General features: G+C 49.2%; 1 protein-coding gene and 1 long non-coding RNA gene across 7 annotated transcripts in view; one reads left to right on the top strand and one right to left on the bottom strand.

Annotated features, from left to right (window-relative positions):
- LOC120871144 overlaps window positions 1-27165 on the bottom strand; it is a 102242-nt gene that overhangs the window by 65998 nt on the left and 9079 nt on the right. For 5 of the 6 annotated variants that reach the window (XR_005722970.1, XR_005722969.1, XR_005722965.1 and 2 more), the window contains exons 3-4: window positions 18703-18789; window positions 15430-15831 (exon numbers count right to left, since the gene is read on the bottom strand). This is a non-coding gene — a long non-coding RNA (uncharacterized LOC120871144). The remainder of the gene's footprint in view (window positions 1-15429; window positions 15832-18702; window positions 18790-27165) is intronic. The other variant, XR_005722966.1, reaches the window with a different exon arrangement.
- ALDH2 (aldehyde dehydrogenase 2 family member) lies at window positions 183-25393 on the top strand. Its single transcript, XM_040250859.1, has 13 exons — window positions 183-402; window positions 9696-9800; window positions 10912-11052; window positions 11874-11953; window positions 14169-14280; window positions 14774-14902; window positions 15541-15654; window positions 17435-17537; window positions 18150-18334; window positions 20723-20887; window positions 22607-22764; window positions 24371-24485; window positions 24923-25393. Exons 1-13 carry the CDS (start codon window positions 280-282, stop codon window positions 24953-24955), a joined length of 1563 nt encoding a protein of 520 aa, XP_040106793.1. The 5' UTR covers window positions 183-279; the 3' UTR covers window positions 24956-25393.

Raw genomic sequence — 27165 nt, 5'->3', positions numbered from 1 at the left:
AGCCTCTTATTCCACATCCGCGGCGCGCCCTGCATGGGGCAGCGACAGGCCCCTCGGAAGGTCAGCCCCGAGGTTCACTCCTGCCCCCTCCGCACTGGAGACGAGCTGCCCCGGGCGTGGGGGAGGCGCGGAGCCCCGCCCCCCGCCGCCCCGCCCCGCGGCTGCCCATTGGCGGCCGCGCAGGGGGCGGGGAGAGGTAGCCCCGCGCGGAGACGTGCCCCGCACGCAGTCGGCCTCCAGCCGCCCACTCGAGCCTCCGTGTCCCAGCCCAGCCTCGGCATGTTGCGCGCCGTTGCGCTTGCCGCGGCCCGCCTAGGACCCCGCCAGGGCCGCCGCCTGCTGTCCGCCGCCACCCAGGCCGTGCCGACCCCCAACCAGCAGCCTGAGGTCTTCTACAACCAGGTGAGGCCGCCCGCGTGCTTTGTTCTCTGACGGGTGGGACGGGACTGGATCTGTTCGGGCCTCAGTTTATCCCGTTGGGTCTCACGGATTTGCTCACAGTTGCTTTTTCCACACGACTTCCTTTCCCTCCCCGCGAGCAGTTTGGCCCCTTAACCGCCTCGGACACCTCGGCTCCCTGACCCAGCTGTTGACTTTGGCCGCTAACTTGTCTTGTCTGGCCGCTGTTGGTTTTCTGGGTTCCTTTCTCCACTTCCCTTCCCCAGTCGTCCTCGGCTTTCGGGTCTCTTAGTCGTCCCTGTGCCTGCACAGAGTCATCCGACATCACTCATCCAGAGGACATGTCCGTTTAAGGCCCTCTTTGCAGGAGCCGTTTTGTCTTTTCGTCATCTTTTATCTCTTGACTCATGCCCTCGACCAAATGGGAAAACAGGAAAAAGGGGTCCTTTTCAACTAAAAGTTCACCAGTTCCCCAATGCGGAGGCCAAGGCCACGGCCATGGCCACTTGACGTCCTGGCTGCTTCCACTGCTGGGAATTGGAAAAGGGCGGGGACCCTCGCCACCTCAGTACCATCCCGGGGTGGTGTCTGCACCTTCCAAAGGTTCTTTCTTTGATCAAAGCAAGGATTTTCCAGTATAACCTCGATTCCCAGTGGCTGACTTCTTGGTCAACCAGGACTTTGGCACATTTTCTCTCTTGACTTTTGAGTTTGGGTAAAGTGCTGGAGAATTCACCAAGGAGACTGGTTATGAAAGAGTTTGTTTTGTTTTCACAACGAGTGTAGCTGTTGCCCTGCTCTGAGCTTCCCCTTCTTCTGTAGGCTGGGGAGGGGCCGGAGAATGAGCACAGGGCCTCACGCCCGGCCTGGGCACTTGCAGGAGTCACAGCTCCTATTCTCTGGGCACCTCCTTCGCACCAGTCTAAGCAGTTACCTGATTTGCCATTTAATCCTTAAGCAGCCCAGTGAGGCAGGTACTGTGGTTATCTCCATTTTACAGATGAAAAAACTGAGTTTTCAAAGAGATGCAGTGAGTTACCCAAAGACTCAAATCAGTGGTCAGGCTGGGGTTCACATCTGGGCTCCCAAGAGTAAGCCAATAACCAGAAACTTCTGTGGTATTTTTGTTGCAACTCTAGGTGGGAATATAGGGGTCACTGCTGACCTAAGATGCTGGGGAGCCAGCCTCTGGCTGGCTGCTTTCAACAGGGGACTTGATTGTCTGGTCTGGAGCTTCACTGCAAATCTACACCCTGGCAGTGGGTAAGGGCGCATCTGTGTGATTTAAAGGGTGGTGTTGTTTAGTTGCCAAGTCGTGTCCAACTCTTTCGACCCCACGGACTGTAGCCCCGCCAGGTTCCTCTGTCCATGGGATTTCCCAGGCAAGAATACTGGAGTGGGTTGCCATTTCCTTTTCCGGGAGATCTTACGCACCCAGGGATTGGACCCTCTTCTCCTGCATTGGCAGGCAGATTCTTTACCACTGAGCCACCAGGGAAGCCCCTTAAAGTGTGTTACAAATTGTCATTAGCAAGGGAATAAAAACAAAGGATAAAATAAGATGTCCTTTGCATAACACAAGCCGAAAAAAGCGGCAGCTGCTGCTTCCTCAGTAGGCCGCTTAAGGAGGAAGGAGTTCATGCTTGGAAGACTTGCATATCACGCAGAAATATCAACGGAAAGACAGCAGCACCCCAAGCTTTTGTGGCCACAGCTTCTAAGGATCCTCCTCCTTTGTGCTCACGTGGAGGTGAGGAAACAGGGTCCAGATGTGTGCGCGCATAGCCGTGGTAGATAGCACAGGTCCTGAATCTAGAGTTTTCTCTAGAGTTAGTTTGAAATGCTGAGTGAAATCTTTCTGCAGCTGCTTTTATCACATTTCTTTGAGATCATAAAAGTAACCGTTGCTCACTGTTTACAAATGCAGAAGTAAAACTTCCAGCATATTCCATCGCACTCCCTCCAAGAACAATGTTAACTGGTAAATTTGTGGGCACGCGTGCACACGTGCGTATATAAGAGCATTGGGCAAGTGAGCTTGCACTAGGTGGTTTGTTTTTTTTTCCCTATTTAAATGAGATCCTTGTGCTTGCTCTTCTGAAACTCTGTCTCATTAAACAATGCATCTGGGTTATCTTCCTAAATCAGTAGATTCCAATCTTACTTTTCCCAAGGTTGCAAAGCAGTTCACATGAGGATGACATTCTGCTGTACAGGCAAATTTTAAAGCTCCTTGGGCGGTTTTCAGTGTTGAGTTCTTAAAATCCCTGAATATTTTAAGTTTTAAACAGCATTTCTGTTTATAATAGAAGCAGAAAAAAACCAGGGACTCTAGGTACAAACTAGATCATATGCTCCAACATTTCCCTGGGGATTACTGACTCCTTGATGTTCAGTGAACTCTTCTGGATCCTGGAGCTTGCCCCAAAGGAGCTGTGACCTAGGCTTTGAAGTTGCTTCTGTAGGCGCTGGATTTTCTCATCCAAGGGCATAGTGGTGTGACTCAGGGTGCAGAATGCTGCATTTCAAGTTTGTTGGGTCTCTCCTTGAAGAGGGGGTGGCATAGGCAGTGGATCTTTTTCCTCCACTTCTGTTTCTTAACTAGAAGAGGTACAGTGGGGTGCTTTGGTTGACTTTCTTGGGGTCCTCTTGCCTCAACTTGTCCTGGATGGATTCCTATTACCACTGCTAACAGGTGATATATATAGAATAGGAGTTTTGAATTACCTTGTTTTCCTTGCAGAGTCTTATGGAATGAACCAAAACCTCTGTTGGGCTAGGCTGTGGTTTGGAGTTGGCTGCAGGCTGAATGAGTCAAGTAAAATATCCCCATGTTGATCGCACTGCTTTTACTGCTTGTTGAGGATTTTCGAGAGCCTTTGTAGAAACAATAGATTTGGGCAACCCAGGGAATCGGAGGATTTCACTGGCCCCACCTTGGTTTTTTTCTGCTTCTATTATAAACAGAAATGCTGTTCAGTATGCCCAGAGCATGGTGGGATCTGGCTGAGTTAGAGGTGACTGGGTTAGGACAATGTTGAGGCTAGTCATGTGTGTTGTGGACGTACATGTGAATTCTGTGACCCAATAACCATGATGATTGATTATTTATGATCTGTCAGGCGCTGTGCCTGATAAATTAAACCTACATTTTCACGTTTCATCCTCCCAACAAGTGTAGGAATCATATCGCATAGATGAGGAAACTGAGGCTCAGGGAGGTCAAGTTCACATTTGTGTGAAACCAGGGTTCAAGATTAGCTCTGTTAGCTCTTAACACACAAGACCTCCTGCCATGATGCCTCATGACCAGGCCTTGTCAAACAAGGATGTAAGTATTTACGAGATAGTTGAATTGAATATTTTAAATTGGAAAGGAGGAGCCAAGTTTGTGTTCACATTTGTATTCCCACACCAAGACTGGAACATAATTTGTGTGTGTGTACTCAGTCATGTCCAACTCTTTTCGACCCCATGGATTGTAGCCCACCAGGCTCCTCTAATCCGTGGGATCTCCCAGGCAAGAATGCTGGGGTAGGTTGCCATTTCTTACTCCAGGGGATCTTCCCAACCCAGGGATCAAACCTGCATCTCCAGCACTGGTAGACAAATTCTTTACCACTGAGCCACCTGGAATATAATTACTGCTCAGTAAATATTGAAGGTTGACATTTATGAAACTGTTTACAATCTTGTGTTCTAGTAGCAAGGCATGGGAACCTAAGAGTTCTACTCAGAAGGGCCTTTTTGCAAAGAATTGTGGAGTTAATGTGAACAAGATTGTGGGGACATATTGGGAGTGTTGAAATTGGCCAGAGAAGGGATTGCAGTGAGATAGAGATTGCCCAACCATAAGCCCACAGACATGTTAACAAATTGAAATTGCCTATCTGCCAAACAGTCCACAGTGGAGTCAGCCCTTCCATCTTGAAAGTGGTGAAAATCCAGGAATGTGAGACCAAAGACCCTGGGGGATGTGGAGGAGACAGAGGAGGGATTGGGGGCGGTGCCAGGTAACAGCCCTGGCCTTAACCCCAAACTAACCTGGAGATATCTAGATGATTGTGTGGAAAAGTGTGAATGCGTGTGGCATTCCAATGTTCAGATCCTGAATATTTCTCCTTAGGATCTTGCAATACAGAAGATAATATGTTTTCTCTTTGACATAAAGTACTCAACTGCCACTGAAAAATCAGATGCCGGCAGAAGCCATCTAGGATAGAAAGCCAAGCATTTGGTTACTCTTAGGGAAAAGAACATATTCCATGGATGTAGATTTCCTAGGTAATGGATCCCGAATTCTTTCATGCATCCGAGCTTGGAAATGAGGTCTTTCTAGAATGTGTCCTGTGTCTGTAAATTGGAGCTACTGAAGGGCATTTAACCTTTTCTTGGAGACCACAGGCAGATGATGACTGTCCATTGCCATGGGATGGAGGCTGCACTGGACCATCCCTGTGTCCTCGCTTTGGTTAAGACTCCTCTCCGGGGTCCTGCAGTCCTTGCTCTCAGCTCTACTGTCCCTGCCCAGCTTCTCCCCTCCCCCCAAGTTTCTGTTTGCATTTCCTAATATGCGGGGACCTGGAATACAAGATATCTGAGGAAGCCAAGGATCATGTTATCCTGCAACTCAGCAGTTCTAATTTTTATACAGTAACCTGCCCCAGCTTTGCAAAGATGCACGTCAAGTCAGAGGATGTTCGCTGCAGCAGCACCGTCAGGAGTATAGGCAGAGCTCATTTAATTGCGCTGTGCTTTACTGCACTTTGAAGATACTGTGGTGTTTTTGTTCTTTTTTTACAAATTGGTTTGTAGCAACTCTGCATGGAGCAAGTCTGTCAGTGCTTTTTTCCCAACAGCGTTTGCTCCCTTCCTGTCTTTCTGTCATGTGTTGGTAATTTTCACCATGTTTCAAATCCTCCAGCAGCAAAAAAAAAAATTACAGCTTGCTGAAGGCACAGAAGATGACTGGCACTTTTTAGCAGTAAGGTTTTTTTCAGTTCAAAGTAGGCACATTGTTTTTTTTTTTTTTTAAGATATCATGATACTGCACCCTTAAAAGACTGGTATAGTGTAAACAAACCTTTCATATGCACTGGGAAACCTAAAGATTCATCTGCTTCCCTTTATTACAGTACTTTATTGCAGTGGTCTTGACTGAAACTAAAATATCTCTCTGAGGTCTGCTTGTAGTGAAAACTTGTCCTAAAGTGCATTTGTAGGACATGATTCAACAAATTGCCATCTGTTAAGTTTTGAAGATTGCTATGTTGCTTAAAATAGTGAGACACATATGCCTGTGGAATAATGTCCAAGATAAACTCACTCATTAAAAAAAGCAATTTACAAAATAACAGTCCATGATCGCCACTGAGAGTGGATGCTCCCTGTGTCTGCCCTGTGCCCCTCAGAACCCCAACAGCAGTGCAGGTCCTGGTGCGCAGCAGGTGCGGAACCCAGAGCACCCTCTGCTCTCTTCCTGCTTACCCTGCAGCTCTGGGGCCCTTCTGGTTCCTTCTGTCCCCAGCCCCTCCTGCAGGCACTGTGTCGTCCTTACTGCTCTAGAGGCTAGAAGGGGGAAGTGAGAGCCTGGTAGGACCGCCTCCCAGGGTGACTGAGTTAACATGTTATGTAAGTTTGGCTTTGGGTTTCAAGAGGTCAGGAAGCGTTCGGCCTGGAGTCTGCTCTTGTGTTTATTCAAGAGAAGTTGCTATGAGATTCTCCTCACTCGAAGCAGAACTTTGGCAGTGCCTCAGTCTGGGAACGCTTCTCACCCTGGCCCCCCCATTGCCCCACCTCCCCAAGGAGGAGACCATTAAAGCCTGGTTCTAGGAGAGGGGGAGTGGGAACTCTATAAACGGAAGATTCCAGGTTCCTGCAAACTCTAGCTTATCCTGTTAGTTAGAAGGGAGGCTGGACTGTTGAAAACTCAACAGTGGAGAGTGACTCAGCAAATTCAGGCCACTGAGAGGCAGGCCAGTGCCAGGGAGTGGTCTTGCCAGGATCCTGGACTGATTAGGGGACAGTGTGGGCCTTGCCCAGGGAGGAAGGGTGTAGGACCTGGGGAGTTTCACCAGACTGGCCCATTGTCCACTTCATATCTCCTGATGTTTGTGAAATAACAGTGGAGACTTTCTCAGGATAGACTAATTCTGCATGCTACCATGCAGGGATCTGGAGGAATGCAGGGACTATGGTGGTGAGACATGGTGTGCGTGGGGTCCTGGCCCAGGAGCTTTACACCCCTTGTGGAATTTCACCCTCACATTTAAGCCCCCAGATATATTATTTCCAGAGACTGATGAAGCAACCGGAAGTGAAGGGATTGGCCCAGGGTTACAGCTTGAGAGAGGTAGAGCCAGGATTCCAACCCATGTCTGTGTGGCTTAGAGGCTGTGCTTTTTTACAGCACCCATAATAAAAACTCAAAATCAAACTTGCAGTAGGGCAGTAAGTAAACCATAAAGGTGGAGATTAAGAAAAAAGAGGTCTGACCTTCTGGAAGACAGACATGGGCTCTGGACTGGAGTTGAGAAGAACTGGGCAAACAGCACAGGTCTCAGAGTTCCAAAGACCTGAGTTCAAATCTGGGTTCTGCCTTCACTGCTGTGTGACCTTGAGCAGGTGGCTTGGCCTCTCTGTGCCTTAGTGTCCCCCACCCACACCCCCCACTGTAGAGAGGATGAAACTCGCCTAGGTTTGCTATGAAGTTTAAATGGGAATGATCCAGTTTTGGAAAGCTTCCAATACAGGGGCTGCCGTATAACGAGTAGCTAAATAACAGTCATTAACCATTTCCATGACGTGTAGGTGTGAGGGGGGAACATCCTCGTGGGACCAGGCGCTGACGTCTCAGTCAAGAGGAGGGAACAGTTCAAGGCCAGCCCGTCTCACCCCACCGCTGCGGCCTGCCTCTCTCTGTAGCTACTCATCTCTGGCTTCAAGTGCATCCTTGAAGCGGTGGGTGTGAGGCTGGAAACCTGAGCCTGCACTCAGGTGGCGATGGGAACAGATGCTCAGAGTGGTCACAGACTGTGTGCCAGGCCCTCCTCCCTCCTCCATGGACGTTATCTCTGCTCCTCCCCCTGGGCCTCCCTCTCCTCCAAGTTCACCAGGAGGTAAAGCTGATTTCTCAGAGGGGAGCACACAGGCAGGGTGTGGCCCAGTCCAGCTTGAACTTGGGTCCACCTGGCTGAACTCTTTCTGCCACACCTGTACCCTCCACTGGAAGTGACCTGTTGCTCACTTCCCAGCCCTCCTGTAGGAAGAAACAGAGGTCTTTTTTCCCTTCTGATTGAGGATCAGCCAACTGAAGTGAAACCCACATACATTTCCAGAGAACCTGGCGGAGTGACTGTAGACAACTGCCTGGATCCTCAGCCAGGGCCAGGCCATGGTAGGATGCTGGGGCCCAGGAGAGCCCCTGGGAAAGGAAGGCAGAGAGGCCTTGGACCAATGGCCTTGACTTCACCCTACCTGTGACCTTCGCCCCAGCCTTGGTTAAAGGGACTGAAACACCTCAGCCCACTTCCTGAGACCAATTTCCCCAGCCTCAGGGGACAGCTTGCTTCACAGGACCCACCCTCCTCTCTGTCCCCATCTCCTAGCACTCTCTTCCTTGTTCACCAGTAACTCCGGCCACCTTTGTTTTTTCTCTAACACACCAGACTTACTTCTGCCCCAGGGCCTTTGCCCTTGCTGTCCCTGTGGCCTGCACCGCTCCTCCTCCCCCCACTCTTCCTGCGGTTGGCTCCTTTCATCAGTCAGGGCTCAAGTCAAACGTCTGCTCTTCAGAGAAGCCCTCCTTGACCATCCCAGCTAGAGTTCTCTATCTTCCCCCACTTCAGTACTCTCTCTGCATCTCGCTTTTCTCTTTTGCACTTAAGACTGCAGTCTGAGGCTGCGTTGTATATTTGATTGTGTCTTTACTTTCTGTGCCTACCAGAATGCCAGCTCCACGAAAGAAAGGTCCTTCCTGAGTTTGGATCCCACTCTGTGTCCTCAACCCTAGAACAGCGCCCTGCCCACTGCACATGTTCACTAAATACGTACTGAAGGGATGAAAAGAATCTAACTCAGTTCTCACAATGACCCTGACAGCAGTGTGGTGGAGGAATGGTGGTTTCTATGACATAACGTGACTGATGGAATTTGGTAGCAGAAATAAGGCTGTATGACTTCTGAAGCTAGATCTTAGGCAGCCTTTCAGGGACTTCCCTGGTTGGCCCAGTGGTTAAGAATCTGCCTTCTGATGCAGGGGATGTGGGTTCGATACCTGGTTGGGGAAAACTAAGATCCCACATGCCATGAGACAACTAAGCCTGTGTGCCGTTAACTAGAGAACCTGTGCTCCAACCAGAGAAGCCCTTCTGCCACAGCAAAGAGCCCTCACACCACAGTGAAGACGCTGCGCAGCCAAAAAATAAAGATCAATGAATTAAACAAAGAAGACTAAAAAAAAAAAAAGGAAGAAGCCTTCTAGCTTCTGCCTGGTGTTGTTGAACACTCTGGGAAGCCGGCTGTCATGTGAGAGGTCTGCCTAGCCTGAGTCTGCCATGGAGTCAGGAAGCCCAAGCACCTGTGTGGCCACAGGCACACAAGTGAGCAGGCATCTTGCATCTTCAGCCCCAGGTGCCCTCGCTCTGCAACCACATGACCAAGCCCTGCCCAGCTGAGCCCAATCAATGGACCCAACTGTGAGAGATGGTAATAAATCAATTTAAGCTACCAGATTTTGAGGTGATGTCACACAGTGGTACCCACTCTAGTACTCTTGCCTGGAAAATCCCATGAACGGAGGAGCCTGGTAGGCTGCAGTCCATGGGGTCGCTAAGAGTCGGGTACGACTGAGTGACTTCACTTTCACTTTTCACCTTCATGGACTGGAGAAAGAAATGGCAACCCACTCCAGTGTTCTTGCCTGGAGAATCCCAGGGACGGGGGAGCCTGGTGGGCTGCCGTCTATGGGGTCGCACAGAGTCGGGCACGACTGAAGCAACTTAGCAGCAGTAGCAGCACACAGTGGTAGATGCGGATAACTGATAAGGAAGGTATGTAGTCCTCATTTTCGGGCCAAAGAAACCAGGGCACTGAGAGGACTGATGCTTTACCTCAGTACTTTTAGCAGAGTGGGTGCTCCAGCTCGGACTGTCTCCAAGGCCTGTGCTTTTAACTTCTAGGCCACATACCTCTGAAGTTAATTCCTATTTGTTCTGTCTGATTTTTTTTTTTTTAAACATTGCTGGTGGTAGCAGGTTGAGAGCTGCTCTTCAAGACTTTCTTCCTTTTCATTGCAGATCTTTATAAACAATGAGTGGCATGATGCCGTCAGCAAGAAAACCTTCCCCACGGTCAATCCATCCACTGGGGACGTCATCTGTCACGTGGCTGAAGGGGACAAGGTGAGAACTGGTGACTTAACCTCAGGGCAGGGCTGAGCAGGTTGGGGATGGGCAAGGGTAGTTTCACTCTTTAACACAGGTTTTCGTGTGGCTGAAACTATCGTGTATTACTTTCATAACTACAATGCCCATTAAGATTTTTGAGTAAGTGAAGCCACAGAAACGCTTCCTTGTAGATAAAAGTGCTAGATTGTACCCTGGTTCAAGAATTCATACAGCTGTAGAACTGCCAACTTGGAATTTAATTTGAGAACGTCTAATCCGGTCTCTCCATCCCAGACCTGGAAGTTGAAGGTCAGAGAAGGTAAGTGCACAGCTGGTTGGAAATCTTGTTGAGCAGAGTTTGGGTCTTCTGAGATCTAGCTATGGTGTCTGTAGTATATTTTTGATTTACATATACCCATGATAATTAAAAAACAGTAATATTAAAGTTAAAAAATTAAACGTTCAGTAAAAAAACACTTCATTTTTTAAAACAGAAAAAGCTTTAACAAATGATTCAAGAATGCTTCCTGTCCTCTGCTTTAAGACAGTCTTCTGTATGCACAGTTAAAGCCTTGCTTCCTTTGCTAAAAGAAAGTGTGAATACTTTTCTGACTCATAGTCTAATGGTAAATGTATTTAATATTAATGACAACCATGCTCCCCACCTCTTGATACACATCTGCCTCTATGAAAAATGCTGTGTTGATTTTATTGCTTCCCCAAGGAAAGAGAAGCTGGTTAAACCTGCATGTGTTGTAGGCTGCCAGTCATCTCAGAAGGAATGGTTAGTTTTACTGGACTTGTTTGGGAGGGAAGCGGGGGCAGAAATGGCCAGTTTCTAAGTGCTGATCCCTGCGTCGCTGCTCCCTACATAACTCTTTGGGGGATTCGGAAATGGGAAACCATCAGCATCCTCATTCCCATTCTGACTCCTGAGAAGGAGAGGAGCCCAGCTGCTCATCTTAAACCTGGTCGACAGAGCTCTTCGAGGCTGGGAGGAACTGCTTGGGGCAGTGTCTCCACCGGTATCGACTGGAGCCCCTGTGGGTGCGTTTGGCAGTGGGTCAGGAGGTATTTGGAGGTTACTGCTGAGAAGGCCTGAGGTGCCTGGGTGGGTGTTTTCCAGGCAGACGTGGACAGGGCAGTGAAGGCAGCCCGGGCCGCATTCCAGCTGGGCTCGCCCTGGCGCCGCATGGACGCGTCCGAGAGGGGCCGGCTACTGAACCGCCTGGCTGATCTGATTGAGCGAGACCGGACCTACCTGGCAGTGAGTTCTCAACCTCTTCCCTTCTCAACCTACACGGAGAATGGAGATCCCACAGATAGTCAGGAAAGGGTTGCACTGCTGACAAGTAACTGACCAGAATGGTGTAGGTGGGACACCTTTGGGGTTTGCCCCTGTATCAACCCTGGGAGCCTCTTGAGTGTTTCCTTTGATGTGATGGGTCTAAGAAAGGAGATGGGTGGGGAGGGGGCTGTGATGGGGAGGCCTTCCTGGAGACAGCCCAGAAGATGGACAGCCTGCTATGTGCTGGGCTTTCTCCCTGGCTGAAAGAGGCAGAAGAAACCAGGAGGCAATACCCTCACCTCTCCCAATCCATACTGCACATAGCAACCACAGTGAACCTTCTAGAAGACAAATTATACCATGGTACTCTGCTCTTAAGCCCTCCATGGCATCCTGTAGTCTTAGGATAAAGCCCTGTTCCCCCAACATGATCTACTAGACCTTGCCTGGTCCTAACACTTGTGACTAATGATTTGTGTCCTTATTTGCTGGCTTTTTGTTCTATAAGCTCCCAGTGATCATCTCTGTATTCCTAACATCGATCTGCCATAGAGCAGAAGCTTGAAACAAATGTTTGTGAAATGACTGAATGAGAAGTTGGTGCCTCCTTCCTCCCATCCACCCCCATGCTCCCTGCCATTGAAGAGGGCCAGAAGTGCCTTAAAATTCAGCACAAAGGGGCTACCAGCCCTCCTCGTACCATGCTGAGCCTCCGTGCTGCTCATCACCTGATTTGCTCTGATTCATTCCTGTGCCCACCTGTCTGTGCTGATCTTGTTGTTGTTTTTTTTTCCACTCAGGCCTTGGAGACCCTGGACAATGGCAAGCCCTATGTCATCTCCTACCTGGTGGATTTGGACATGGTCCTCAAGTGCCTGCGGTATGGGCTCAGGCTTCCTGCTCTTTGTTGTGGCCGTGCCAGTGAGGGGGAGGGTGGGGTGGGGGTGGGTGAGTGGCTGGGGAGTGTTGCTGGAGGGCTGTGAAAGGATCACAGGAGCTGGGGGAACGTAGTGAGACTCCATCTCAGGGGGAACTGTCCCTCCGTACCAAAACTGTAATTGAGTCGTATGTGTCTTCTCTTTCAGTTTTGGTAATTCATGGGTTGGCTGAAATTTGTCCCTTTCTTTGAGGTTATCTGATTTGTTGGCTATAGTGGCACATCACATTCTCTCATAATCATTTAGATCTCGTTTTTTATAATCATAATGTCCCTACTTCCAGTTCTGATTTTAGTTATTTGTGCTTTTTTCTTTTTAAACGTTATTTATTCAGTTGGCTGTGCTACATCTTAGTTGTGGCATGTGGGATCTAGTTCCCCGACCCGGGAACAAACCTGGGCCTCCTGCATTTGGAGTGCGGAGTCTTAGCCACTGGACCACCAGAGAAGTCCCTCCCCTTTTTCCGTAGTCCAGCTAAAGGTCTGTCAGTTTAGCAACCGTTTCAAAGAACCAGCTTTTGAATTTGTTGATTCTGTTGTTTTTCTGTTTTTCATTTCATTTGTCTCTGTTCTCCATTATTTGCTTCCTCTTGCCAGCTTTGGGTTTAACTGTAAACATTTTAATAACCGAGAAATACAAGATGAGGAATAAGAGGTTTCAGGCTAACTTGGGCAGCTACAGAGAGTGAGGGGTCTTAAACCAACAAGCCCATTGATTCTCATGGCTGCCTCCTTGCTGCGTTCTTCTCTTGATCGACTACCCTAGCCTCTTTAGGGCCTGTCTGCATGCTGGAACCTGGTTGCCCACACCTGGGCTTTCTTCTCTGTGCTTGATTCCAGCCAGACTGAGCTCAGCCCCTTAGTCCTCGTGCCAGATTCCTGGAGGAGTGGCCCTGATTGAGTCTGACTGGCTGTGGTTCGGGTGGACAGGTCATTATACCAGTAATGGCTGCTGCCCCGCGCCCATGTGGACAGGGGTAGGGGGGAAGAAGCAGAGTCGGAGACATATGGGCTGGAGAACAAAATAGTGGTTCTCTCTTGTGACAGGGGTTCTTAGCCAGGGCTGCTGTGTCTCCCAGGGGATGGTGGGTAATGTCTGGAGGCATTTTTGGTTGTCACAACTGGGAGCGACGGGTGCTACTTGGCATCTTGTGCATAGAGGCCAGGGATGCTTTAAAAATCCTAGCAGGTACAGGACAGCTCCCACAGTGAAGAATTTTCCAGCCCCAAATGACAGGCGTGCCAAGATCGAGAGTGCTCTGCAAGAACACCCAAGAGGGAGAACCCCAGGCAAATCGCCAGGCCCTCCTGAGTCTGAGCAGTATACTAATGTGCTGATTCAACACCTGTCCTGAGGCATGCAGACCCACACCACATAGGCCTAAGAGGAAGGGAGCAGCAGTGCCTTACTTTGTACAGACTGGCAAAATAACTCCCTGGCTGTTTTTTTCCCCAGGGTCACACACCCATGTTCACACCCAGGTCAACTCTGGTCTTGGACTAACTTCAGCAGACACATTCATTTCTGAAAGCTCTTTCACACTGCGTGTTGCACCTCTCCCCATCTTTCGTTTTCCTGCTTCCCTGAAAATCATTACGGAATGTGCGCACATAGCTCTTTGCCTCGACTAGGCTGCAGTGCTTTTCCAGCACTGGTGTCCCTGTGTCTGGATGCGAACTCAGTCACTGATTTGTCTCTGGCCACTGCTCCCTCAGCGGTAGTACGGTGTTGTGCACACAAGTGCCAGCTGTTAGATGGGTGTGCACTTTCCCACTAGAGTGGAGCCATGGTTCTCAGATAATAACCTACGGTGCTGCACTGGTAAGACAGTCACAGTTTAATATATCTGTTTATTAAGAATACTGACTCCTGGGCATAGGCCCCAGAGAGTCAGCTGAATAAGTCTGAAGTGGGTACCTAGAATTTGGTGCTTTTTTATGAGCACCCCAGGTGAGTCTGAGGCTTCGAGGTTAGTTATCTAGAATGAATTACTGAGACCCTAGTGGTTAGCTAATTCTTTGGAAATAAAGCCAAGAGCAAGGGCAGTTATCAGAAAGACCCAGCTGGACCAGTCTGAGTCTTTGCTTTCTGCCAGGGTTTACAGGGTCCCTGACAGTCACTGATTGAGTTGTTATTTTTCTTTTTTTTTTTTTTAAGTTACTATGCTGGCTGGGCTGACAAGTACCACGGGAAAACCATTCCCATCGACGGGGACTACTTCAGCTACACCCGCCATGAACCTGTGGGAGTGTGTGGGCAGATCATCCCAGTGAGTCTTAGACTCAAAACAAACACGTGAAGGGTTATCAGGAGTGCTGTGGGAGGCAGCAGTCTTGGGCAGGTTCATTGCCAAGGTGGGAAGGTCTGTGGGTTGATGTTGGATGGTGGCCTGGGCAGTGGTTGAGAACATGGGTTTTAACAAAACCAACCAGTACTGCCGTGTGTGAACTCTGTGACCTTGGGCAAGTCACTGATGCCCCTAGGAACTGGTTTCCTTATCTGAAAAGTGGAAGTGAGAGTAGCTGTCTGAGGCTGGGAGGGAGGCGTGAATGCAGTGTGGTGCCGCCACACTGGTAAAAGCATCAGTGAGCATGAGTCACTGATACTCTCCCCGGCCACCTGCCTGCTCGTCTGTCTTCATCTGTAATGGAGCTGTAAGGGAAACAGGAGAGGTTCAGAGAATCTCTGCTCTCTGGCTGCCACTTTCTGCAGCTGCTGTAGCTCTTGGCTGAGATTTTGGCAGTGGCTGTTGTTGATTGCAGTGGAACTTCCCGCTCTTGATGCAAGCCTGGAAACTGGGCCCAGCCTTGGCGACGGGAAACGTGGTTGTGATGAAGGTGGCTGAGCAGACTCCACTCACTGCCCTCTATGTGGCCAGCCTGATTAAGGAGGTGCGTGGCTGTGTCTGTCTTGACCTCTAAATGCCTTTTTAAAGGCTTATTCTATAGGAGTTCGGATGAGGGGCCCCCTAGTGGGGCCGGGTATTTGTAGCTCAGGGCCTGACCCCCTTCACCTCTGCTCAACACAACTTCAGCCTAGGTGACCCCCCATCACCTCTTTTCTATGTTGGGTTTCATTGCCAGACCCCTTTTCATTGGAAAAGACTCCAATGCTGGGAAGGATTGAAGGCAAATAGGAGAAGAGGGCAGCAGAGGATGAACTGATTCCATAGCATCACCGACTCAATGGACATCAATTTGAGTAACCTCTAGGAGATGGTGAAGGACAGGGAAGCCTGGTGGACTGCAGTCCATGGGCTCTCAGAGTCAAATGACTGAGTGACTGAACAACAAGCCCTATGAAGATTATCATTCTGAGTGCCATAGGGGTAGGGGCAGCAGCCACAGGGAATCCCACAAAACAGGTTCCTCGCTGTACCATCTAGAACTCCTGAGCAGCACCCAGTAAGACTGCTTACCTGGGTGCTGGGCTGACTGCCTCAGCCTCTCTGGGAAGGGATGTGTATTCCTCTGTCTGGACTCTGTGGAGCAGGAGAATGACTCCAGTGTCCCTGGTGTTTTTTCCACAGGCTGGCTTTCCTCCAGGTGTGGTCAATATTATTCCTGGATTTGGCCCCACGGCCGGAGCTGCCATCGCCTCCCATGAGGACGTGGACAAAGTGGCATTCACCGGCTCCACTGAGGTAAGGCATCCCAGCACCTCAGGCTTGTGGTACATTTGGCTCAAGCGCCCTTGTCCTCAGAGGATGGTGAGATCAAGATCAGCCTCTGGGGGAAGTTTCCTGGTGGGCCAGTGGTTAGGACCTGGCACTTTCACTGATGTGGCCCGGGTTTCAGTTCCTGGTTAGGGAACTAAGATCCTGAAAGTGGTGCGATCAAAACAAAAACTAATAATAACATTAGCCTCTGGGCACTGCACGGGGGTCTGCCCCAGGACTGTCTTTGAATAGCTTGTGTGAGGGGCCCAGGTGTGCCAGCAGAGACCATCTGGGTAGAGCCCTCTGTAGAATGGCTGACACTCCAGCTGCTGTGAGGCCAGGGGGTGGGTTGACATCCCATGTGGGATAAAGCAGCCAAGGCTGTCTAGACTTCTAAAGCCCAGAGGTGCCGACCTGCCCAAGGTCAAAACACCTGGGCTGTGTCAGACTGTTTGACTGGTGCTGTCCTGGTGATTAAAGAGAGTGGGCTTCTGGGAGACATGAGTTCAAATCCCAGCCTTGACATGACTTGGGGTGATTCACTGCATGTCTTTGGGGACTCCATTCATTTGTGTTTAGACTGAGGATGGTAGTGTCTATGCAGTAGAGATGTGGGTGTGGTGTAGTGGCGGAGATGACTGGAGTCAAACTAAGTGTTTCAGCAGCACTTACTTAGCTATGTGACCTTAGGCAAGTCAGCCTCCTGAAGCCTCCATTTCCCCATCTGTAAAATAGGGATAATAACTCTGCCCACCTCCCAGGGCTGGCGTGAGTGAGATAAAGCTTATTCAACAAAGGTCTAACCCAGAGTAAGTACTTGGTGAGTGAATGAATGAGTGAGTGCTGCTCTGGGCTAGGCCCTGGAGAGGCAAAGATGTATAAGATGTCTGGGGATTCCTCAAACATAATTACCTTGGAAGCAGGGACAAAATTCATTCTAAAGAGGTAACTTGAATTCTTGGAAGGCACACTGAATAGGATAATAAAGGGGATCTTCAAAATGATTCCCTTGAGATGAAGATACCTTCAAACGTTCAGTCTGTACGTAGAGATGGCGGTTGCGGGAGGGCAGAATGGTGGCCGAGGTGACACGGTCCACTCTTTCTGGGGTTAGTCACCACCTAAATCAACGCCTCAAGGGGATATTGGGAATCTGGCAGAGGGGATGGTTTCCCAACCGAGATAATGTGTGTTCACCCAACAGATAAGCACAGGGGTGTCTTTGTGGCAGGCTTTTGGAATATGGAGGTGAAAAGCACCCCATCCTTGCTGTGTGCGGGGATACCATTTAGAACACTGTGAGGAGGCGGCGGGATGGCAAGTCTGAACTGGTGCTGGACGCAGTTTGCCCAGTGTGAATTCTGATTCCAGGTTTACTGTGGGCAAGTGACTTGACCACTCTGAGCTGCCACTCCCCCATTTCTGAGCGGAGGAGGAGAGTCGGCCCTCCCTCTGAGGTTGTTTAGAGGGTTGGCCTCAATGCTCACAAAGCACTTAGCTCCGTGTCTGGTGTGTAGATGGTGCTCAGGAGGTGGCAGCCACACGGCAGTGACTGACTGCTTGTTGTCGTTACATCACTGTCACCCTGGGAGCTCAGAGGGTGGGGCTGCTGTGTGAGTGAGTGGCCAGATGTAGTGAAATTCCCCAGGTCTCTTTTAATCCAGCTGCTCCCTCAAGCTGTGGGGGCTTCTGTTCTGTGCCTGTGAGAACGTTTGGCTCTTTTCTTCTCCACTAAGAGTTTGTCCCTGTTTATGCCGCCCTGTAGGTTGGCCACCTAATCCAGGTTGCTGCGGGGAAGAGTAACCTCAAGAGAGTGACCCTGGAGCTAGGAGGAAAGAGTCCCAATATCATCATGTCAGATGCTGATAGTAAGGTTTTTTTTGTGGGGGGAGGGAGGAGGCAGAGGTCTGATATCAGCCTGCCACTAGCTGTGTCTCCTGTGGTCCCACTTGGCTCTGCCATCCTTATCGTCCATTGGATTGGTTTCTGCCCCCAGGGCCTCAAGATGAAAGTGAGACTCCTCAGCGTGGCCCTCCGGCCTGTGTGGCCGTGGCCTGTCCCCCGCCTTTCTCCTCTCTGCTGTCTGTAATCCAGCCAGGCTGAGCTACTGACTGGCCGAGCTGTGCAGCTTGCTGTTAGATCAGGCTACTTTCCCTCCATCCTCTTTCCTGGTCCTGTTGAGATGCTCCTAGATTTGTCTGCCTTGAGGGAGTCTTCCCTGATGGTCACAGAGCAGCTGGCTTGTCCTCCAGCCGCCCTTGGCTTCATGACCATAGCGGGTTAGGACCGCTGCTCTTCATGTATGTCTGCCCCCTTGGTCTCCATGCTTGGAGGAGGGAGAGGTCAGGCCTGTCTTGTTCCCACACGGGGTCTGGCACCCAGTGGGCATGAGTGCTGTTGGTAGTATTAATAGGTAGCAGCCGCCACAGGGGCCAGGCCTTTCCTTCTCCTCTGATCGTGGTTGCCTTCTGCCTCCCCAGTGGACTGGGCTGTGGAGCAGGCCCACTTCGCCCTGTTCTTCAACCAGGGCCAGTGCTGCTGTGCAGGCTCGCGGACCTTTGTGCAGGAGGACATTTACGCCGAGTTTGTGGAACGGAGTGTTGCCCGGGCCAAGTCTCGTGTGGTTGGGAACCCCTTTGACAGCCGGACTGAGCAGGGGCCGCAGGTAAGCTCAGTGGTTGCACTCAGGTCTCAAGTGTCCAGAGCCGCCACGGAGAAGCAGAAAGGGCCTTGGACTCTTGAGTCAGGCAGGCCCGACTCCAAGGCTCAGCTCTGCCAGGCACCAGCTGTGTGCCCGTGGAAAGCCACCTGCTGTCTCGGAGCCACCAGTCTCTCACCTGGAATGCCTACCCTTCCTAACTCCCAGAGTGGCTGTGAAGTGGAAACTAACAGTAGAAAGTACACTTACACTTACCCTTTGTAAGTTACACACAATAAATACGAGGAGTGTCTATGGGAAAGGGAACATGTGTTTCCTGGACCTTGGCCATCTTAAAAATGCCTTGACCAGAAAGACACATGCATACATATTACCTGTTTGTTGCAGCTGCTTCTGGGAGGCGAGCAGAAGGTCATGTATGGGTAGCAGAGGGACTTCGTTTCACTTTATACTCTTCTGAGCTGTTTTATTGAAAATTAAAAAAAAATTTTTTTTTTACCATGAACATGTATTCATTTTAATTAATAGTCAATAATAGTTACAGTAAGAAACACAGCGGTACCTCTCCCCACCACCTCCTCTCGTATCCTGGCCTTTTCCCAGCCTGTCCTTAGACCCAGCCTGTCCTGGGCTCACTCTCCACAGGGCCCCGTGCTGGCCGCCTCCTCCCAGGGAGGAGGAGCCATAGGGTCAGGAATCAGGGATGTGTGCAGCCCTGAGTGCATTTCTAGGGCCCACGGGGGCTTCTCTGTGGGCTCCACTGTCCTGGGGGCACCTGTGTTGCTGGTGTCCACTCCCCAGAATCTGGGGCCAGCCAAGGCAGCCCTTTTTTTTTTAAAAAACAGATTCTGTTCTTTTAGAAAAATGAGCAGAAAGTACAGAGTTCCCAAAAGCCCCGAACCTTTCCACTCCCTGGTTTCTCCTGGTTTTAACATCTTGCCTTGGTTTGATATATTTGTTGTATTATTAACTAAAGTCCATGGCTTGCATTAGAGTTCACCCTTGGTGGTGTACATTCTGTGGATTTCGACAAATGAATCAAGACATGTATCTACCATTACAGCATCTCTTTTTCTCTCATTTTTCTTTGTGGTTTGTGGCTATTTAATTATTAAGGTAATACAGATTTGTATTAAAAACCTCATAAAAAAAGAGTTTACAGTGAAAAGCAAGATTCCCCTTTTCCCCTCCATGTCCATTTCCTATAGGTAACCAACCACACTCACACACAGAATTACATTTTGGTATGTTTGTTTTAACAAAAGTTGGAATATATTTCATTCTACAAGCTTTCTCCCCTTTAAGAAATATCTTAGGCTATCTTTCTGTGTTAGTTGACTGATCTGTTGTTATTGATGATACAATATATGGATATACCATAATTATATTAATCAGCTCCTCTACTGATGTATACTTAGAATTGTTTCTGCTTTTTGATTTTATAAGATGTTCCCCAGTGACTATCCTTGTTCAGGTCCCTTTGTCACACGTAGCGTAAATTCCTAGAAGTTAAGTAGCTGGGTCAAAGGATATGAACATCTAATTTTTTGCCTAATTTTTAAGACACTTGCCCAAAGAGCTGTACCAGCTTACGGTCCTTTTTTTTCCTTTCTAAATTGAGGTATAATTGACCTGTTTTATCAGTTTTTCTAATAGTATATGAATATTACAGAGTATGTAACATACCTTTACCATCAATGTATTTTCGTACTAGTTAAAATTTTTAGTAATCTCATACTTTAAAAACAAAAATGGTAGGCTTAATATCGGAGAAGGCAATGGCAACCCTCTCCAGTACTCTTGTCTGGAAAATCCCATGGATGGAGGAGCCTGGTAGGCTGTAGTCCTTGGGGTCGCTAAGAGTCGGACACGACTAAGCAACTTCACTTTCACTTTTCACTTTCAAGCATTGGAGAAGGAAATGGCAACCCACTCCAGTGTTCTTGCCTGGAGAATCCCAGGGACGGGGAGCCTGGTGGGCTGCCATCTATGGGGTCGCACAGAGTTGGACACGACTGAAGCGGCTTAGCAGCAGCAGCAGCAGCAGCAGCATTCATGATCTGGGCTTCCCAGGTGGTGCTAATGGTAAAGAACCCACCTGCCAATGCAGGAGCCATGAGATGTGGGTTTGATCCCTGGGTCGGGAAGATCCCTTAGAGGAGGGCAGTGCAACCCACTCCAGTGTTCTTGCCTGGAAAATCGCATGGACAGAGGAGCCTTGTGGGCTACAATTCGTGGGGTTGCAGAGTTGGACACGACTGAAGTGACTTGAGTGTGGAGCATTCATGATCTGGCCCGTTTCCCAGGTGTCTCCATGCCTGTGTGGTTCTAAGACTAGAGCTAGGAGACGTCTGGCTGTAGCATCTGTATAACTCTGGGCTCCTTCTCCCTCAGGTGGATGAAACGCAGTTTAAGAAGGTCCTTGGCTATATCAAATCTGGGAAGGAGGAGGGGGCGAAGCTGCTGTGTGGTGGAGGGGCGGCTGCTGACCGTGGCTACTTCATCCAGCCCACCGTGTTTGGAGATGTGCAAGATGGCATGACCATCGCAAAGGAGGAGGTCAGTATGGGTCCAGCACTTAAGGGAATGTTCTTAGGAGGAGACATGGACAGTTCAGCCCAGCGTCTTGACCCATGACCCATCTGCTGACCTTGGGTCAAATCTGGGCTCAGTGCATAAGACCAACCATTTGCAGCTCACTGCTGACCTTGTGCTTCTCTTCAGCCTCTTGTGGCGGCCAGTGGTTGGGGGCAGTCTCTGAATTCCCTGGCCAAGCCTGCAGGTCCTGCGTGTGTTCTGGTCCCTGTGAGCGGGACTCAAGGCAGGACTCTTCCTGGCACTTCTTATGGCCTTCATGTAGGCAGGACTCTGGACTAGGTCAGAAGCCAGGCTTCCCCGCATGGCTAGAGTCCCTTGATCTTCTCCTCCTCGGTACTGATTATGAACGTAGGGCAGCAACTGTCTCATTCATTTGTTTAGCTTCACAGACCATTTCTGAGTGCCTACTGTGTGCCAGGTGTTCTACAGACACTGGAGAGCCGGGGGTATCCAGTACCTGTTCTCTGCCCTAGTGGAGTCCAGACTCACTCCACCTCCCCTGGGAGGATGAAGCCCTTTAGTGGCCTGACACAGGGAAAACATTACACTGCCACCCTCTTCCACTGATAACTCAAAAAAAAAAGAGCAAAAATCAGGATAGGAAAATACAACAAAGTTTTGCCTCTTTTCGCCATCATGACTACTTTCTTTTTTTTTTTTTTCATTCTCAACAGAAGGAAAAACTATTCATTTTCTAAGGAGGGCAGGGGCTCCTTGGCTTTGCTAGTACCCTGCGTGCATGATGCCCCATCTCTTGCTCCAGCTAGGATATGGGCACCTGGCAGTCTTCTCACTTCCCTCTTGACACTATCTACCCAGTCCTGGCATCAGCCGTTTCTTCACAAAGTCCTGCTTCCTTTTAGTGGCAAATAGATTTTTTAAGAATGGGCGCCAAAAAAAAGAATGGGCGCTGGTGCCTGGGACTCCATTTTCCTCCTCCCTGCTCCTCCCCCGACTCTGGCTTGGCCAGTTTCTGCTTCGGTGGTGTTCCAGCTTGGTTATCACCTCGGGGCCCTTCCTGACCTCCCGCCTCCCACCACTCATTGGGGCCCGGTAGCTCCTCTGGGCTCCCTCTGCATGTGTCCTGGTCACAGGCCAGTCACTGGATCACATCAGGACCCATTCCCTGGGGCTCTCCCCTGACAGGGCTGAGAGCAGCCACACCACAACAAGCAAGAGGCACATCTGATCCCCATGTTGTGGTTTCTAAATCCCGTTGCCCACTTAAAAGGAAGCAGGATTCCTGGAAGAAATGCCTCAGATATAAGACAGGGAAGGTGTAAGATAAACCTGGAACATCTTGAGATCAGAGATCCTGTTTGTGCTTAGTTAACTTCTTCATAGCTGTTTCTTCAGCATCTGATGCGTGTCTGGCTGAATGACTGACTTAAGTTCTTTGAAACTAAATCTACATGTAACTTATCAGTGCAAACCCCTACCTCACAGGACTGTTTAGAAATAAGCTACGGTATGTAAGGCCCGTGGCACATAATAGAAGGCCACCAGCTGGCTTCCTTCCCTTGTGCTCCAGCGAGTATGGGAACTGCCGTCTCCCTTGGGGGCCGTCAGCACCCTCAGTGTGTCTGGGGGCTGCTGGAACCACCTGCTCAGTGCTGGGGAGAGCTGGCTAACATGTGGGTGTGCGTCTGCCACACCACCCTTCATGCTCTCTCATCCCAGATCTTTGGGCCAGTGATGCAGATTCTGAAGTTCAAGAGCATGGAGGAAGTCGTTGGGAGAGCCAACAATTCCAAGTACGGGCTGGCTGCAGCTGTCTTCACGAAGGACTTGGACAAGGCCAATTACCTGTCCCAGGCCCTCCAGGCCGGCACTGTGTGGTAAGGGCCTCCCGCAGCCCTTCACAACCCAGGCAGAGAGCCCAAGCTAGGGTCTTTGGTAATCCCCTGCTCACATCCCGGAGTTGGGGTGCCAGGCTCAGTGCCTCCTGGGTCTGGGTGTGGGGTAGCGGGTAGAGGTTTCCCATGCCCTTCTCCAGGGGATTAAACTTCTCTGTGGTGCGTATGTCTGTGATGCTCTTCTTGGACAAGCAGCTGGGTGACTGGGCTCCTCACCAAGCTGTGAGGAGACCAGCGCTGAGGGCCCCCACCTGTGTCGCCCTGGTTTTCAAAGCTTAGCACCTACATCACACCCACTAGGCCAGCTGTAATGTAAAAAGCAGAAAATACCCAGTGTTGTTTAGGGTGTGGAGACAGGAACCCTCACACATTGCTGGTGGTACTGTAAAATGTTGCAGCCACTACAGACAAGTCTGGCATAAGTTCCCCAGTCAGTTTGACATAGAATTATCCTAGGACCGAGTAATTCCACTCCTGGGTGTATACCCAGGAGGGAAAAAAAAAAAAAAAAACGCATCCACACAAAAAAGTGTATCTGAATATTCAGACTATTCGCGATAGTCAAAAAGTGGAAACAGCCTAGATGCCCATCAGCTGATGAATGGACAAACTGTGGTTTATTCACACGATGGAATGTTCAGCCATAAAAAGGAATGAAGCGCTCATGCCTATTTCAACGTGGATAATGTAATACTAAATGAAAGAAGCCAGACACAGAAGGTCACACATCGTGTGATTCCATTTATATGAAATATCCAGAACAGAGCCATACAGACAGAAAGTAGATTAGGGGCTGCTAGGGGCCGGAGGAGGAGGGAACAGGGGAGTAACTGCTGACTGGGCATAGGGTTTCTTTCTAGGGGGATAGAAATGTTCTGGAATTAAACGGAGAGGATATAATATTGTGACTATGCTATAAAGCACTGAATTGTACACCTTTAAGGTGGTAAGTTTTTAAATTCAGTCAAAATTTAATAGTTAAAAAAAAAAAAATTACCCCGAAAAGTTCAGCACCTAATTAGCAAAAACAACTCATTAAAACGGGAAGCTAGCATTTGGTGCACCCTGGTATTGACATCCATGTCATGAAGGACCAGACAGCTTATGGCTTTGTTTCACACGGCCTGCTTTTGAACCCCTGTATGGCTAGATTTTGGAGAAGGCAATGGCACCCCACTCCAGTATTCTTGCCTGGAAAATCCCATGGGTGGAGGAGCCTGGTAGGCTGCAGTCCATGGGGTTGCGAAGAGTCGGACACAACTGAGAGACTTCACTTTCACTTTTCACTTTCATGCGTTGGAGAAGGAAATGGCAACCCACTCCAGTGTTCTTGCCTGGAAAATCCCAGGGACGGGGGAGCCTGGTGGGCTGCCGTCTGTCTATGGGGTCGCGCACAGTTGGACACGACTGAAGTGACTTAGCAGCAGCAGCAGCATGGCTAGATTTTAGTAGGGTTCTCCACCTCCCTTTTTCTAAAGTAAAACTTGCTCTAAAGTTAAATTTTAGAGCAATACAGGAGGTTTGAGGGGGCAGGATACTTCATCCCTGCCCCAGTGAGTTACTCCTGAAATCTCATCTTAAATTGTAGGGTCAACTGCTATGACGTGTTTGGGGCCCAGTCGCCATTCGGTGGCTACAAGCTGTCTGGGAGTGGCCGGGAGCTGGGGGAATACGGGCTGCAGGCGTACACCGAAGTGAAGACCGTGAGTATGGGTGCCTTCTCCGCCCTCTCCTGTGCTGGGCTCCACCAGTGTTGACTGCAGGTTTCTTGTTTTAAGCCGTGGAAGCTACCAAAGAGGGTAAAGACCCAGTCTCTGCTATGCCTTGTGAAGAATAAGTAGGGACTTGACCACCACTGTGCTTGCACAGCCCTTTGCTGGGCTTCGTCATACACTGAGTTCTGTAGAGCCTGAGAAGAGGGAAAGACCCCCAGTGGAGAAAGACTGGGTCAAGGGGAGGCTGAGTGTGATCTTAACGCAGAACACAGCCCTAGCAGGTTGCTCGGATCGACCATTGGGTCGTCGAGATGTTGGAAAATCAGGAGAGCCCTTCTGCTTATCGCTCTGGCAGAACCCAGCTGAGGGGGCCTGTGGTCCACAGGGAAGCACGCAGATTTAACAGCTCTGCATCCCTCTCACAGGTCACGGTCAGAGTTCCTCAGAAGAACTCCTAAACCACGCTGGCTTTTTCTTACTCATCCAGTAACAGAACGGTCAGAGGACATCTGCCACAAGACCAAGAAAAATGACCCTTGCATGCTAAAGGTCTCGAAAGAGAAACTCTGCCAGAAGAATCTCTTGGATCAAGAAAGTTCCTTCTAATACATAGGCTGAGTGTATGGAAAGCCTTTTACACTGCAGTACTGCTACTGGCTTTCAGAGTGACTTTCCAAAGATTCAAATATTTCCTTCTGTCCATCTGACACACTTCTTTCTGTAACTTGCCTTAAGAGGGGAAGGAAAAGCCATTGTTGACCGCTGTACTATCATTGAGGCAACAGCTAGCACCTTGCTTTGTATTCTGGACTAAAAACTCAATAAAGACACTGGTGCTCTTCACTTTCTAAGTAACTTTTTCTCCATCCCAACCCAAGGAGATGCTGTCACATAGACATGTTGTCCCCTCTGTGTGTGTGTCACACTAAACAGCTACCACCCCTCCCCTCTTGGGGGCAAATGGCCTTTGTATCCTGCATGTAATTAACGGGTGTCTCTGGCCTGCGCACGTGTGGCGGGCCCTGTGTGACACTGAGTCCCCACACCTCAACTGCACCCCCAGCCCCTGCCCTGCGAGACGGGGAGGTAAACCAGCGGAAGCGTGCACTTGATACGCAAGGTTGGTTCTCGGTGTTGGACGTTCAAAGACTCAGTCAGAACAAAGCAGATTCCTGCCGGACCAGTTTCATAGGAGATTAACTTGAAAACCTGATGTCCATTTACTCATTTAAAGTGAGGTCTGTATTTTCAGACTTTTTGAATCTTGTATCCAGAACACTGCCTGCCTTTAGTCAGGGGACCTGGAAAGTTAGTAATTAGTACTATTAGTAAATTAGGAATCTGAACATTCCTTAGTGAGCAATGAAAATGGAGCAAAAAGAATTGAATCACAGTAGTAGTTTGTGAGTGATCATGATTGGGTCACAGCTCCTTTAAGAATTTTGGGGGAAAGTTTGATCCTTTCTTGAGAAACACACCTGTATAATTTTTGCAGACAGTGTCAGGGGAGTGGTGGAACTCAGTGGTTGACCCCTGCCTTTATTTCACTGAGGCTAAGCCACGTGTTGATGAGCAACCCCTATTCCACTAAAGACTCATTTGATTTCTCTGAGTAGCACTTCACAGTTTTTATCATATATGCATATACTTGTACGATTATTTATTTTTTCTCTAAATTGACTTTTATTTAGATTGCAATACATAAAAAAGAACAGCATTTAACTGTCATAAATAGACATGAAAAATGAAAGCAGAACAATATTACTAAGTTTTAAACAATGAAATACAAGTGTCTTTTAGATTATTAGGTTTACTTGTATTTAACCTTTTAGATTATATATATTTACATATGGGGTTCCTGATTATATTTACATATGGGCTTCCCGCATGGTGCTAGTGGTAAAGAACCCGTCTGCCAATGCAGGAGACGTAAGAGATGCAGGTTCAATCCCTGGGTTGGGAAGTTCCCCTGGAGGAAGGAAGGCAACCCACTCCAGTATTCTTACCTGGAGAGTTCCATGGACAGAGGAGCCTGGCAGGCTACAGTCCATAGGGTCACAGAGTCAGAACTGAAGTGACTTAGGACAACACATATTTATATATGTATTCAAAAACTCTTAATCATTCTATAGCTGAAATAGGTACATCTCACTGAGATGACAATTTTATGACCAGCTGACAGTAACAAGATGTTCCAGTTCATGTTGCTTCAAGGTGAAATGAGGTTCACTGCCAATGAAATGATTCTGTATTTTAGCTTTGATGATGAGCTGCTGCAGCAACTGTCCCATGACAAATGAGTGGCAAAAGGCAAAGTTTTGAGCTCACACCACCCTCCGACCCGTTCTTCCACCTTGGCAGTCTAATAGGCATGAGGTCAGCTGAAACCTCTGTCCCTGTTCTCACAGCACCTGGATCTACGCAGGGAGAGAGGGATTAAACATAGGGACTTAACAGGAAGAGGGTGTTCTGAGAGTGCCAAGGGGGATGCCTGGCCTAACCTGGGCCTGATGGAAGAAAAGGTTACGCTCTTCACACTTACATACGTCCATCATAAACAATTACTGGAAGGTTACTGAGTGCTAGGGAGTGGTGATGGAAAGATGAGTGAGACCTGTGAGACTCTCTCTCTAGAAGCTCAGGAAATGGTGAGGAGAGACAGACTCTC

The sequence above is a fragment of the Oryx dammah genome, unplaced genomic scaffold (genome assembly GCF_014754425.2).
Source record: "Oryx dammah isolate SB20612 unplaced genomic scaffold, SCBI_Odam_1.1 HiC_scaffold_12, whole genome shotgun sequence".
Taxonomy (NCBI): domain Eukaryota; kingdom Metazoa; phylum Chordata; class Mammalia; order Artiodactyla; family Bovidae; genus Oryx; species Oryx dammah.
The sequence above is the reverse complement of the archived record's forward strand: the minus strand, read 5'-3'. Positions and strand labels throughout refer to the sequence as shown.

Excerpts from the sequence above, each read along its gene's own strand:
- ALDH2 (XM_040250859.1), top strand. The coding sequence starts at position 280 with ATGTTGCGCGCCGTTGCGCTTGCCGCGGCCCGCCTAGGACCCCGCCAG. Across the intron at positions 17,538-18,149 it reads CATCATGTCAGATGCTGATA|TGGACTGGGCTGTGGAGCAG; the intron begins GTAAGGTTTTTT and ends CTGCCTCCCCAG. Across the intron at positions 24,486-24,922 it reads CGTACACCGAAGTGAAGACC|GTCACGGTCAGAGTTCCTCA; the intron begins GTGAGTATGGGT and ends TCCCTCTCACAG.